General features: G+C 43.1%; 1 protein-coding gene across 10 annotated transcripts in view; it reads right to left on the reverse strand.

The window, feature by feature from the left end:
- The window catches only part of PUM1 (pumilio RNA binding family member 1), a 93,529-nt gene that overhangs the window by 51,535 nt on the left and 28,341 nt on the right, over nucleotides 1-13,653 (reverse strand). For all 10 annotated transcript variants that reach the window (XM_053267692.1, XM_053267685.1, XM_053267684.1 and 7 more), the window contains one exon: nucleotides 2,550-2,618. In XM_053267692.1, the coding sequence (XP_053123667.1) occupies nucleotides 2,550-2,618 (69 nt within the window). The remainder of the gene's footprint in view (nucleotides 1-2,549; nucleotides 2,619-13,653) is intronic.

A 13,653-nucleotide genomic window follows, 5' to 3' on the forward strand; every position in this document is an offset into this window, starting at 1 on the left:
TAAACAATGCAACACCCCCAAGATGTTTTTATTACAACTTATTCTGAAACAAGGTCCTTTCAGATATGTTTCAAACTCCATGGTTTTTGCTTGCTTTACTTTACTTATGAGAGTATAGTAGTTAATTTTGCATTCTAAGACAAAACAAGTATTCAGACAGATGAGCAAAAACTTTCTTCAGTGTGGCAGAGATGACTGTTCATACCAAATCATGACATTTTGTTCAGTTCATCAAATACCCCAGGCACTGAAAGTACCTGGTGCTCCTTTTGTGATGATCTAAATAATATGTTCTTAAGGGAAGATACTTTCTGCCCAAACATTCCCCGAGCAAGTTATCCATGCCCAAAAGCTGATTGACTGCAGCTTTGTTGACCTGCAGGCTCAGGGTTTGTTTGTTTTCCCCCTTTCATAGGCAGATTTCCCAGGACTTAAGAGTCCTTGCATATTATCTGGATGCTACAGAAATTTTTGCATTAGTGATTGCTCGAAGCTACTCTCTTCATGGTCTTACATGCTAAAACATGAAGTGTGGCAATAATATGATCCTTACACAGTGATTTCTATGTAAGATAATATCTGGGTCTGTCCCTACTGTTAACCATTGGATTTACACTCTCTCTATAACTATGCATGCAGTTGCTTTAGTGCTCACACATGTTGGCAACAGTGAATTAAGAAGGTTGCTGTATCCAGATGTGTGTTTTTCGTGGCAAGAACACTTCTCCAGATCTTCCCGTTGACCATGCAAGTCCTGCTCTCCCTCCAATATCAGCTTCACTTCTGCTACCTGTTTGTGGACTTCATCTGCCAGGTCAGCGACATCTTTTAATTTGTCTGCTGGTTCCCTTTTAAATAAGTCTAGTCAGCACATGCAGTTCTTTTTATAATTATTTGTTACATGTTACTGCCACCCAATCTAGTGGTCCTGGGCAGTTTGCAACCAGCCCAAAATCCCATAACTTGGCCAACAATCTTTGCAGATCCTCTCTCATCACTGTCAGGGTCAAGGACAGACAACAGGGTTTGAAAGGCATAGGAATCTGCCTTTTACCAAGTCAGATCATTGGCCCATCTAACTCAGTAGACTGGCAGTGGCTTCCTAAGATTTCAGGAAGGAGTCTCTCCCAGCCCTTCCTCAAGATGCAAAACAGATGTTCTACCACTGAGCTACGACCCCATGCCCTAAGAGGCATATCTTATAGTAGACAGCTCTTGCATGTAGTCACCCATTCAAATGCAAACCAGAGTGGACCCTGCTTAGCAAAGGGGACCATTCATGCTCACGGCCAGAAGACCAGCTCTCCTCCCCAAGGAGGAAGATTTGGTGGGTTCCACAGAATTACCTCATTTAAATGTAACAGTTATCTCAAACTCAAGAACCTCTTCTATGTGCACACTACTTGCTAGGCTCCATTAACCAAGGGTGGAGTTCAAAGAACCACTCATAAACAGATGCGCTCAGACTCCCTGCAAAAGCTGCTCTGGCAAGTTGGGCGACCTCCAGAGCAGAGTCTAATGAAGTACAAACAGCTGCAGCTGGAAGGGGAAATCTAATAAGCTCAGGGTGGTGCACGGAGGCCCCTGAGTGAATATATGTTGTCCTTTGAATCCCAGTTTATAATAAATTCATTATTAGCAGACTCACACAAATTGAGAGACTCTGATCTGTTCCTTAAATAGTCACTTTAATTGTCTGACGTTTTGTAAGTAAAATATTTGAGTGTGAGGTCGCTTATCATTTCCTAACTTGAAATATTTATTTTTCCTTTAATTAAACTGTTTCCTAGAATTGATTAATCTATTTTAAAAGAAACTATTAAGATCCAAAGTCTTTTGGCCTAGATTACAGAATGCATTTACCCCGGTGGTTTTCAAGCTCACCACACCCCATCTCCATCCCCACTCCCAACGGTCAAAAGGATTCTGGGGCATGTTCTAAGACAGCCTTTCTGAGACAATGCCAGTGTACCGCACTGACTCACTCTGAGTCAGCTCCAGAAGTGGGGAGCTCAAACTGGAGCTGACATGCCCCATAATGCACTGGGAAGAAAGCGTCCCCTTCCAGATGCATAAAGGAGCAAGTCAGCTGCAAAGCGGAGAGTTTAAACTCCCCTCTTTGCAGCAGACTCATTCCTTCATGCCTGGCGAAGGAAGGAGATGCTTGCTTCCCAAGTATAAACTAGCAGGTCAGCTGCAAAGAAGGATAAAGGGGGAACTCTCCACTTATAGAGCTGACCTCGTCATGTGTCAAGAAGGAGATGCTTCCTTCCTGGTGCATTATGGGGCAAGCTAGCTCCAAAGTGGGAGCCAACTTGCTCCATAACTCACCAGCAAAGCATGCGCAGATGCCATGTGTGTGCTGGCGCAGTGGGTTATTGGGATGCATGCCACCCCAGCAGGAGGCTACATAGGGCGGGGGAGATCTCCTTTTTCTTAAAGCACCTGGTACCATTTCCCTAAAAGTGCTCAAACCGCGAACAACAGTTTAGGCACATCCCTACATATGACTCCCACCACGACCACCACAGAATCCACGTCACACTCACCTCTCCCATAGCCCTTCCTTCCAGAGCAAGCGCTTGAAAATCATGATTTAATTCATCCATAGATCGAACCTATCAAACATGAAAAGAAACAAGAGAGAGGAGCAAGAAGCTACGTTAGAAGATAACACAAAACTACAAGATAAAACAGACAAAGACCTGTTGGAAACAAAATATAAGCAATTACAGTTGGTTCACAGAAAAGCAGACTTAAAGAACTTAGAGCTGTAAAACATGCATATTTTGTTTGTAAAAACCCAACCCTACACACACACACACACACACACACACACACACACACACACACAAATCCAGAACAGCTTTTTGCAACTGATAAACCAAACAATCAAGAAGGAACATTATACCTTAACAGTCAGGAAGAGATGTAGTAAATACAAGTTTTGTAATTTATAATCAGCTGTACCAAACAGAATATTTGGAAGATACAAGTCTCTTTTAAAATAATTTACAGATCCCAAAAGCTTTCTTGGTAATTAATAACAAATTGAACACAGCAATATTACCTTTAGGAGCAGTGTTCCCTCTAACAGGGATTCCCAGATGCTGTTGACTACAACTCCCAGAATCTCAAGCCAAAGGCCATTGCAGTGGGGATCATGGGAGTTGTAGTGAACAACATCTGGGAATCCCTGTTTAGAGGGAACACTGTTTAGGAGGTGGTGCATCACAAGTCACTGAAAACACCACAATGAAAGTACCGTATAATACACATACACACACACTACAATAGCAGCAACTAATGGAACAATCCCATCCCCCATCCATTCCCACCACAGACAGTTATCATCTTTGGAAAATCTTGGTCTACACACTAACTGGAAAGTTGTATCCCAAACATCAAATCCTTCCGTTTCAAATATGCCCCCAAATATTTGCTCCTGTCTTACTAAGCAGCATTTCTCAACAAATAGAGAGCGTATATACAAACAAATCTCAACAGGCACAGAGTAATGATCTATGATCCATTTGTTTGTTTTCCTGGCTGTCCATGATATCCTCAACAGCCTTCTCCAGCACCAAAGTTCAAAAGCGTCAATACTTTTTCTATCTTGCTTCTTCAAAGTCCAGATTTCGCATTCATAGAGTGTCATGGGGGAAACCATGGAATTACCGCACCTATATTTATAGTGTGGAGCAATCAAAAACTGTTCCACACAATCAAAAACTCCGTTCTACCTGGGTTTGGGAGCTGTGTGCGCTCCCACTTTGTGGTTGTGTGGAAACAAGGCAGGAAGAGAACCTGGGCAGCTTTTCCTCCTACCTTGCTTCCACACAATCACTTCTACCCAGGTTCTCCTCCTACCTTGCTTCCACACAATCACTTCTACCCAGGTTCTCCTCCTAGCTTGCTTCCACATAACTGAAAATTGGGAGCACACGCAGCTCCCAAACCCGGGTAGAACACAGTTTTTGATTGTGTGAATGACCTCAGGGTCTTCTTGTACAGTAGAACCTCGTTATCTGCATATCCACAGCTGGGAAAAAGACACCCAACCAGTGGTCCCTCTAATTTTTTTCCTATCTTGTGTGGAATGAGTTTTGTTCTGGTAGGCAGTATCAAGGCAGTGTGTGCACACCTGCATTCAGAATGGGGCTTTCCTGATTCAACCTGAGTGGGATCTAAGATGAACTGAGCGGACATCCAAATACTTGTGAGCAAGTAACACTGGGGGGGTGGGGGTTACGTCGACCTTATCTATCTGCGGGTCGGAAGTGGCCGGAAATTAACTTGGAGGTCATTTCTGGCTGCCATTTTGTTCAGAGCCAAAAAATGACTCATGTCTTAACCAAAAATCTGTAATTTTCAGCTGATTTTCGGGCATTCTGGAGGCAACCGGGGGTGGGGGGGAGCAAAGCACAGTAAGGAGCTCCGCTAATTTTTAGCAATTTAGAATCATTTTCGGCCGACTGGGAACCTAGCCCCCGTGAATACATTGACTTTAATGCCTCGATATTCGCGGTTTCCATATCTGCGGTATAACTGCAGAACGGAACCCCACATGAATACTGAGGACCTCCTGTATAGCAAATGTGTGTTATTCTATACTTCAACTTAAGCAACTTTGTATGTGTGCTCTTCCAGTGTGGCTCAAGATTGAGGAATACGTATCTATACACTGGTTTTCTCTGCTCTTCTGAATAGCACAAAAGTCTACCCAAACCAATGTGGGTTTTAAAAAAATCAATTTTTACATTTACATGAGATATTGTACTCCTGGTTGTTCAAAACTCCAGGTCATTCAAACTATGCTGCTGTAGTGGTTGGACTCGGACCCGGGAGACTAGGGTTCATAAATCCTCAACTCAACCTTGAAGCTGCTTGAGTGACCTTGGGTCTTCCAGTCTTAGCCTAACTGACCTCAAAAGGTTATTGCAAGGATTAAATGGAAAGGAAATCTCAGCCCTGGCCAAGCATTCCATAGAACACTGTTGTGCACGCTTACGGGGCTGAAAGCAAGTCGGAGCTCCCACCCCCAACCTGTCACTCACTCTCCTGGCCCCAATCTTTACGCTTCCTGAAGTGTGCTGTAAGCATGATTGTGCCCATTTCTGTGACTATGACTGTCTCTTCAGACAATATTTCAGGCGGTATATAAATATGATGAAATTTTAATTAAATTAATTTTTAATTAAAAGCCTGAGAAAACAGGCGTGTCTTAAGCATCTTTTTTAAAGCAAACAGAGATGAAGAAGCACTTATTTTGACAGGGAGTGCATTCCAAAGCCCTGGGGCAGCCACAGAGAAGGCCCAGCCCCAAGTCGCCACCAGACGAGCCAGCGGCACCCGTAACCGGACCTCCCCAGATGATCTTAAAAGGCAGCAGGGTTCATGACAAAGAATGTGGTCTCTTAAGTACCCTGGACAAATGCTGTGGTATGTGTGAAGAGCGGGGTCGGGAGAGTGAGGGACGGGTCAGGGGCAAAATTTCCAACCCACTTGCAGCTCTCAGCTCCTTGGAGGAAGGAAATAAATGAAGCATAATGATCTAGCTCACTACTATCGACTTTGACGTTTAGAAGCTTTTTCAGGCCTTCAAATAACTGAATAAGTGAAGAACTGAACTTGGAACTGTCTGCATGCAAGCCACACCATCTACCACTATGGGCCCTGCAGTTACATTTCCTTACAAGATATCCTCTTACTAAACCATCACTCATTCCACTCTGACCCTGTGATTGGGCATATATTATATGTGTTATGTGCAGGGCTGCAGAAATCCACTAGTCTGTGATGAGTGAAAAATGATGTCTGGAGTGAAAAAAAGTCCTGATAAGCAATGCACCAACATAGCTTGACAAGTAAAGTATTTTGTCTGGCTGATAAACTGAGCCAACATTTCTTCATCCCTGTCTATGTGTATGGTCAAAGCTATACACATATATTAAAGTTCCACCTTTTCATTACGGAATATCCAGGATAGCCTAGATTTAAAAAATTTAAAAACCAATACAGAAATTAAAACTGCAACAATCCAGAATTCAAAAGCAGCATTGCTACAGATCTAACCAGTAATATTAATTTAAACCTATGAACTTGTAAATAGTAGGTCATGCTTTCTGCTCGTTTGCTTCACCTTTGATATAACAACAGTGTCCACCTAATTCCTAAAAAGAAAAAGAAAAATGCAAATGTGTGCAGCATGGGCATGTCATAATTGGGGTGTCACTAACAGAAACACACAATGCCTCTAACAGCTGGGGCACTTGCTGAACCCCATCTCAAAGATAATAAAGGCCAGAAAAAGCATCATCAACACATAAGAAAGCAACTAAAGAGGATCCTCTGGCCTCCTAACATGACACGTGTAGCTCAGACTTCTTCTGTGGACCAGATGTTCTCAACCTTGGGCCTCCAGATGTTGTTGGACTACAACTTGTATCATCCCCAGCCACAATGGTCTTCAAGGATGGGAGTTGTGATCCAACAACATCTGGGGACCCAAGGCTGAGAACATCTGGTACTGAATTGTGACTATGCTTCACAATTCAAACCCAGAGAACAACAATTTTGCTCGAAAACTCTCTCCTAGAAGACCATTTTAAGACCGCACATAGAGAGAAATAATTTTGTGGGAATCACTATTAGCTGAGTCAACAGCTACTACTTTCAGCCTCTGTCTTTAAACCAACAGGAAAAAAAGAACTTGGCTACGTCGTTACAAATCAGAGGACTTGTGTTGTTTAATGTAGACACACTTCAGGTTCTTTATCTTTGCATTTCCCCCCCCCCACAACAAAATGTTGAATAGGTACATGTGGGCATTTGAACGCTTGGCCGACACGCAGCTAAGCGTAGGAGACGTTCAAAAGCTTTCGCACACACTGAATTGGAAGCTGGCCTACTAGTACCCTTTAAAAAGCCCTGAGTGTCATCATCTTTCCCACTCCAAGTCTGCGTGTTGTAAAAGAGATCAATCATGAGTGGGATCTGCCAGTTACAGTGAAACAGATTGCAGTCAGTATTCTAAATAGCTAAATAGGCTCCAACACGTTTCCAAGTTCAATGCAAAGTGCTGTTTTTCATCTTTAAAAGCAGAACCAACAGCCACAGAAGCCTGGCCCAATACAATAAGCAAAATACTTCAAACCAGGACAAAATTACATAACAACAGAATAATGATATTTATTCAAATAATAATCTGAGAGGAAAGCAGACGCTATAGTGGGGAGAATCTGTTGGCGTATCATTTTGCCAGTCTGAAATTTATTGCGAGGAACGTGTGAAACTCTAAAAGTAGAGGAGGTTTCACAAGCCTGTAGATTGTTTTCAATATATTAATTATGCCACTGACAAAGGTCAAAATGTGTTTGCCAGTAATAAATTTTTGGCCAATCAATCTACTTGATTGAAACTTGCGTCTATTTACTGTGAATCTCCAGGTCCCACATTGCATATTGGATATTGTGTATTGTAGGTTTTAAAAACTAGTGCAAATCTGAGGATAGTTTATTTTATTGCTTTTTGACATTATTTGAATAAATATTATTATTCAATTATTATACAATTTTGTCCTGGTTTAATCTTTAAAGTCTGTAACAGTCCAAGACCTCCTCTTATATCAGGGCCACACAACTTTAGCTCTCTATCTTTGTTCACCTTTTGGTGGGATGTGATTTTTTTTTTTTTTTTTTAATTCCAACAGGTATTTGGCTCTTTAAGTGATTTGGTTGATAAATGTGCTGAGCAACCTTCTGGTTTTAAATGCTTGTTCCACTACCTGAAGTTTTTTTTATTTGTTTTAATAATTTCAATTGTATTTACTGATACATTATAGATACCAGTTGTCTTGTCTTTTACATGGAAAAAAGTGGGGGGAAATGAATGGGAATAAATTATGCTAAGAAAACAGATGTCTGCATACCCATTACACACAGGCTGATTGGCTAAGCTCTAGCACTGAATTATTGAAGAAAATGACCTTATCAAGCAGAAGGATCAAGATTTCTAGTAAAAACAGAGTTCATTTTGATCTGATGTGTTTTAATACATATTTGTCCGATATGCTTCTTAATTATGTCGCTATCTGTTCATTTTAGCAACAGCTGTTGAACCAAGGCTAATGGGCTCATGCTGTGGAGGAGGGGTGTTTTCATGTTTCTCTGTGTTGCAAACGAATATTTACTTTTCCACATGGTCCCCCCTCCAGGCCGTTCAGATGAGTTTTTTGTTTGTTTTCTTCTTGCTGACCATGACTCTGAGGTTACATATAATGGAGCCAGATTTTGTGTGGTGGCCAATAGAATCAAACAGACTCAAATACTTAATCCAATTGTTATGCTTAAGGATGAATTGTTATTAATGTACAGAGTTTTTAATCTGTCTACTTTATACTGCTGGTCAGAGACCGAAATAAAACTGAACTGAGTTTTTCACATGTGCTATTTCGGTAAGGGAGAGTTGGGTTTGGGGCTATCCTGGGTTCAATTCCTGGCAGCATTTCCAGGTAGGGCTGGGAAAGACTCCTGCCTGAAACCTTGAAGACATAGACAATGCTGAGCTCGATGGAACAATGGTATAAAGCAGCTTCCTACGTCCTTATGTCTTGCACCTGGCTTGGCAGAGAACAAGGTCATTAGGACCGTGTCTGGGGCTTCAGCACTTCCTGGTTTGTGATCACCATAGTCTGTTATTACATCCAAATCAAACTATAACTGCAAGTCATAATTTGCTACACACACTTTTTACTTTTACTTACTGAACAGAGTGAAGATTCATTCAATAGATTCAAATTTATCCAGACTAGATTCAAATTCAGGTGAATTTGAATCTATTCGAAAGAATCTCTACTCTCATCAGTGGTTCCAAATCAAATCGATTCGAATTGAATAGAATTAAGCCAAATATCATGCACATCCTACCCCAGGCACCAGGGAGCTTAGAAATTTAACTGTGGCACTTAGTATTCAGATGCAGAATTATTTAATAACATCTTGTTTGCCCATTTCTGTTGTAAGAATGTTACTTGTAAAAAGGATAAAATCCCTTTGACCCTTTACCCTTCTCCTCCACAATGTCTTTAATTAAGTCTGGTAATTCTGTCAAGCACTCATTAGCTCCCAAATTTTGTGGCTGGTCCTAGATCCAAAGAAAACTGGACAAGGCCTGTGTTAGGCTGATAGAGCACAACTGGGACTTTTTCCTATCATGCTCAGCAACATGCTCACCCGTCTCTCTCCCACCATTCACTCCACTTTAGTTTAGTTTAGTTTTGTATCCAATATGAGTAAGTGTTTTAGAAAACTCAAATGCTTGCTCGCTACTTTTTGACATGTTTGTTTGTCTCAAAAGGTTTTTTACTGCTCCTGCTTTTGGATGTATTATCTGTTGTTGCTCTGAAGCCTCTTGCTATTACCAACTGCAAGATTACCAAGAGCTGCAGATGAACAAGTAAAGATCACTGTGTACACGGACATGAGTATGCTATCTTTACAACAGCCCATGACTTCCTTGCAGCAATGTTTCTGGCTGACAGAACGTAACACACTGTCTCAAGTATAAATTAAAGAAAGACAAATCAGAACATCCAGTCATCCAAGTTCAAAAATACACAGTTAAGTCTTGATTGGACTTTGCAGGTGGGGGTGGGGGGGACACCATCCAGATACTTAGGTTTATTAACATATTCAAGGTTTCTCAGTCATGTCGGATGAACTACGGTTTTGTAATTCAGGAGGTCAAAGAGGATCCTAAAAGGCAGGAAGAAGCTGCAATAGATTTGGTTGCCAGGAATTTATAATTATGATGATCCAAAAAGGAAAAAAAGTTCACCTCTCTCTTTAGTTGTACGTTACTGATTAAGTCAAAAAGGCTGACAAAAATATAGAAAAGTTTTATTTTGGATGGAAAAGCATGATCTGGTTAAAGCATATCAGATGCAGAAAGGTGTGGGGAGCAGTATTATAAAGCCACTCAGGTACTGTTAAATGGTTCAGGAAAAGTCAGATGTCAGAAGTAAATTCAGCTCCAGAATCCTTCATAGATCAATGGTCTGGCTTGATACAAAGCGGCTTCACATATTCATAAGTACTGATAGCACAATGATGCCTAACCCAGTGGATTCAGCCTGCACTTTTTCCATGTTATAAATCTTCTCTCTTTCTTGCCAGATCCCTGAAGTTAGTAATATGCTTTCCCCATTGTGAAAACTAAGTTATATTACATTTTCAATAAAACCTTTTACTGAAGATGGAAGTGATCTTCACTATTATTTTTTTTGCCACTGTGGCAAAACACTTTCAGTGTAAGAGCCCTTTCCCACTATGCTGACCTCTGCAAGCACTGTGAACATAGGAAGCTGCCATATACGAGTCAGACCATAGGTCCATCTAGCTCAGCATTGTCTACACAGACTGGCAGTAGCTTCTCCAAGGTTACAGGCAGGAGTCTCTTTCAGCCCTATCTTGGTAGATGCTGCCAGAGAGGGAACTTTGAAACCTTCTGCTCTTCCCAGAGCAGCTCCATCCCCTGAGGGGAATCTCTTCCAGCGCTCACACTTCTAGTCTCCCATTCATATGCAACCAGGGTGGACCCTGCTTAGCTAAGGGGACAAGTCATGCTTGCTACCACAAGACCAGCTCTCCTCAAAACAGTGTTCCCTGTACTTTCCCCAGTGTCAAGTGGTGTGGGGGGGAAGGGGGCTTTTAAGAGAAACCGAGTCCTGTCAAGCCACAGTGCCATCTTAGAAGGTGTGCTGCACAGACTGCTGGGAAGCATAGTCCTTTCCAGCACTTCCCCCACATAGCTCCAGGGAAGGAAAGCGCTGGGAAGGACTACACTTCCCAGTGCACCACACATGCCTTCTAAAATGGTGCTGGGTCTTGAGGGGGCTCCGTTTCCCTCAAAGGAGCCCCACCTGCACTGGGGAAAGTGCAGAGCTTTGTGGCAAGTATGGTCACCTCTGCAGTGCCAGGGGAGCTCTGCAGAGTAGTTGGCATCAGCTGAAGCTTTGCACAGGGCCTGATAAACAATTCAGTCAGATAGCTGCATTCAGGGTATATGGAAGCTGCCACTGGGTCCCAGGTCTTGCAATGAAGAACACAGATCCAAAGGTACCAGTGCCTGGTAATACAGTTTGTAATTCACACAAAAGGGTTTGCTTTCTCTCCATGTGAACATAAGAGAAAACCAGGTACTTTATTCAACTCTATCTTCTAAGCAAAATATATGAAAAAACCAACAATAAGAAGAGCTGCAAATACTCCCAGACTTAAGCAGAGATTTTCCCCCCCATGTGTAGTGGGAGTGCTCATGTTTGGGGTGGAGGGGAAGAACTGACTGTGTAAGAGGCTACACTGCAAATTTCCATCCTCCTTTAATGCTACTCTGGATTCTCTGTTGAATCGATTAGACAGGAGCAAAAGCAGCTACTTTTGAGATTTAGCAGCAGCTGTAAAATACGACGATTGCAAAAGAAGTGGCATGACCCCACTATGCCTTCATTTAATGAACAGTAGATTCAGAGGATGTCACCTTAAGAGGCACAGCGGGGAAATGCTTGACTAACAAGCAGAAGGTTGCCGGTTCAAATTCCCACTGGTACTATATCAGGCAGCAGTGATATAGGAAGATGCTGAAAGGCATCATCCCATACTGTGCGGAAGGAGGCAATGGTAAACCCCGCCTGTATTCTACAAAAGAAAACAACAGGGCTCTGTGGGCGCTAGGAGTCGAAATTACAGGTTACTTCACCTATAACGTTGGTTCTTCTAGTGGTCATCTGTACTTCTACACATATGGGCTATGCGCCTGCGCAGAGACCACATCAGAATCAAACAAGCTCGATTTCTCCTGCTTTGGGCAGGAACCCTGCCCCCGGACACAATATGTAGCTGCGCCTCTCCTCATCCCCTCAGTCACAGAGTCAAGCTTCAGAGACCCTTGCGGGGAGGACAGGAGGGCGTGCAGAAGTACAGATGACCACTAGAAGAACCAGTGTTACAGGTAACCTGTAGTTCTTCGACATGGTCTCTGTCTTCTACACATATGGGCGCATAACAAGCAAGCACCCAAGGAGGAGGGGGAAAACAGAGGCAACAGGTAAACAACCAGGAAGAATTTATTTCAGGACAAGCCGCTCAACTGAAAATTGATTGCAGGACACTCCTGCCAAATACAGCATCATTACGAGCTCTAACATCAATAGCATAATGCTGAATAAACGAATGGGGTGAAGCCCAAGTAGCTGCCTGACAGATAGCGTCCAACGGGACTGCCCGATCAAAGGCCACAGAGACCGTCACGGACCTAACAGAGTGAGCCTTCACAGGGGCAGGCAACTGCTTGCAGGCCAGTTGATAACACAATTCAATAGTGGAGACTATCCACCGGGACATGGGTTGGGCCGAGACCTGAAGCCCTTTCCACGGCTCATCGTACAAAACAAACAAAGAGGGGGACTTCCTCCACTCAGTAGATCTCTGCACGTAAAAGGACAGAGCCCTACGTACATTCAAATGGTGCAACCGCCCCTCCGCATCCTATGAAGGATTTGGAAAGAACATGGGCAGAGTGAGTGGGGACGAGTGGTGAAACATGGACACCAGCTTAGGCAGGAACTTGACATCCATCCTGAGTACTACCTTGTCCTTATGGAACTTATGGTATAAAAGTACTGAGTACTACCTTGTCCTTAAGGAACTTGTGGTATGAAATTTTTAATAATAAATAAAATATAAATAAAATAATAAAATAATAAATAAATAAACTGTAGGTACGGTTGGTCAGCCCATAGGGCCCACAACTCACTAACCCTCCTGGCGAAGGTAACGGCCACCAAAAAAGCGACCTTCCAAGTTAGGAGACGAGGGTCAATAGGGCGGTATTAGCAGACCAGAACCACGAACAGGTCCCAGGTCGGTGACATGACCAGATCATCTGGAAACAAGTGTTGTAGACCTTTCAGGAAACTTTTAAGCATCAGATCATTGAACCACGAAATCCAGTCAGAGGGAGAATGGGCCACAATGGCAGTCAAATATACCTTAAGGGAGGCAGGTTTCAACCCAGATTCCTTAAGGGACGACAGATAATTACAAGTGTCTTGTAGAGATGGATTACAGGCATCAGGGTGGCCAAGGACACAAAGCAAGTCCACGTGATTATAAGACTTCTGCACAGATGGCTTCCTAGCAGCCACCAATACCTCTTGCAGTCTCAAGGGAAAGTCGGGAGGACCCGCCATGCAGTCAAGTGGAGGGACCAAACATCCAGGTGTAGCACCCGCCCCTGTTCCTGAGACAACAGGTACGGCAGGACAGGTAGATGTCTTAAATCCACCACAAGGTTCATCAGGGCTGGAAACCAAGGCCTCCTGGGCCACCACGGGGCGATCAGGATAGCCTTGGCGCGATCCACCCACAGCTTGTGCAAGACTCTGGGAAGAAGCGGGAACACATACAGGAGAGGTCCTGTCCAGGACTGGACAAAGGCATCTCTCACCGAGCCCTCGCGTACTCTCCCCCGGAGCAGTAGAGGGAACATTGTGCAGTTTCTTGGGAAGCAAACCAGTCCAGACTTGGAACTCCCCAATCCACAAAAATGTCCCTCAAAACACCCTGATGCAGCATCCACTCGTGGGAGACCATG

The sequence above is a fragment of the Hemicordylus capensis genome, chromosome 7 (genome assembly GCF_027244095.1).
Source record: "Hemicordylus capensis ecotype Gifberg chromosome 7, rHemCap1.1.pri, whole genome shotgun sequence".
Lineage (NCBI taxonomy): Eukaryota > Metazoa > Chordata > Lepidosauria > Squamata > Cordylidae > Hemicordylus > Hemicordylus capensis.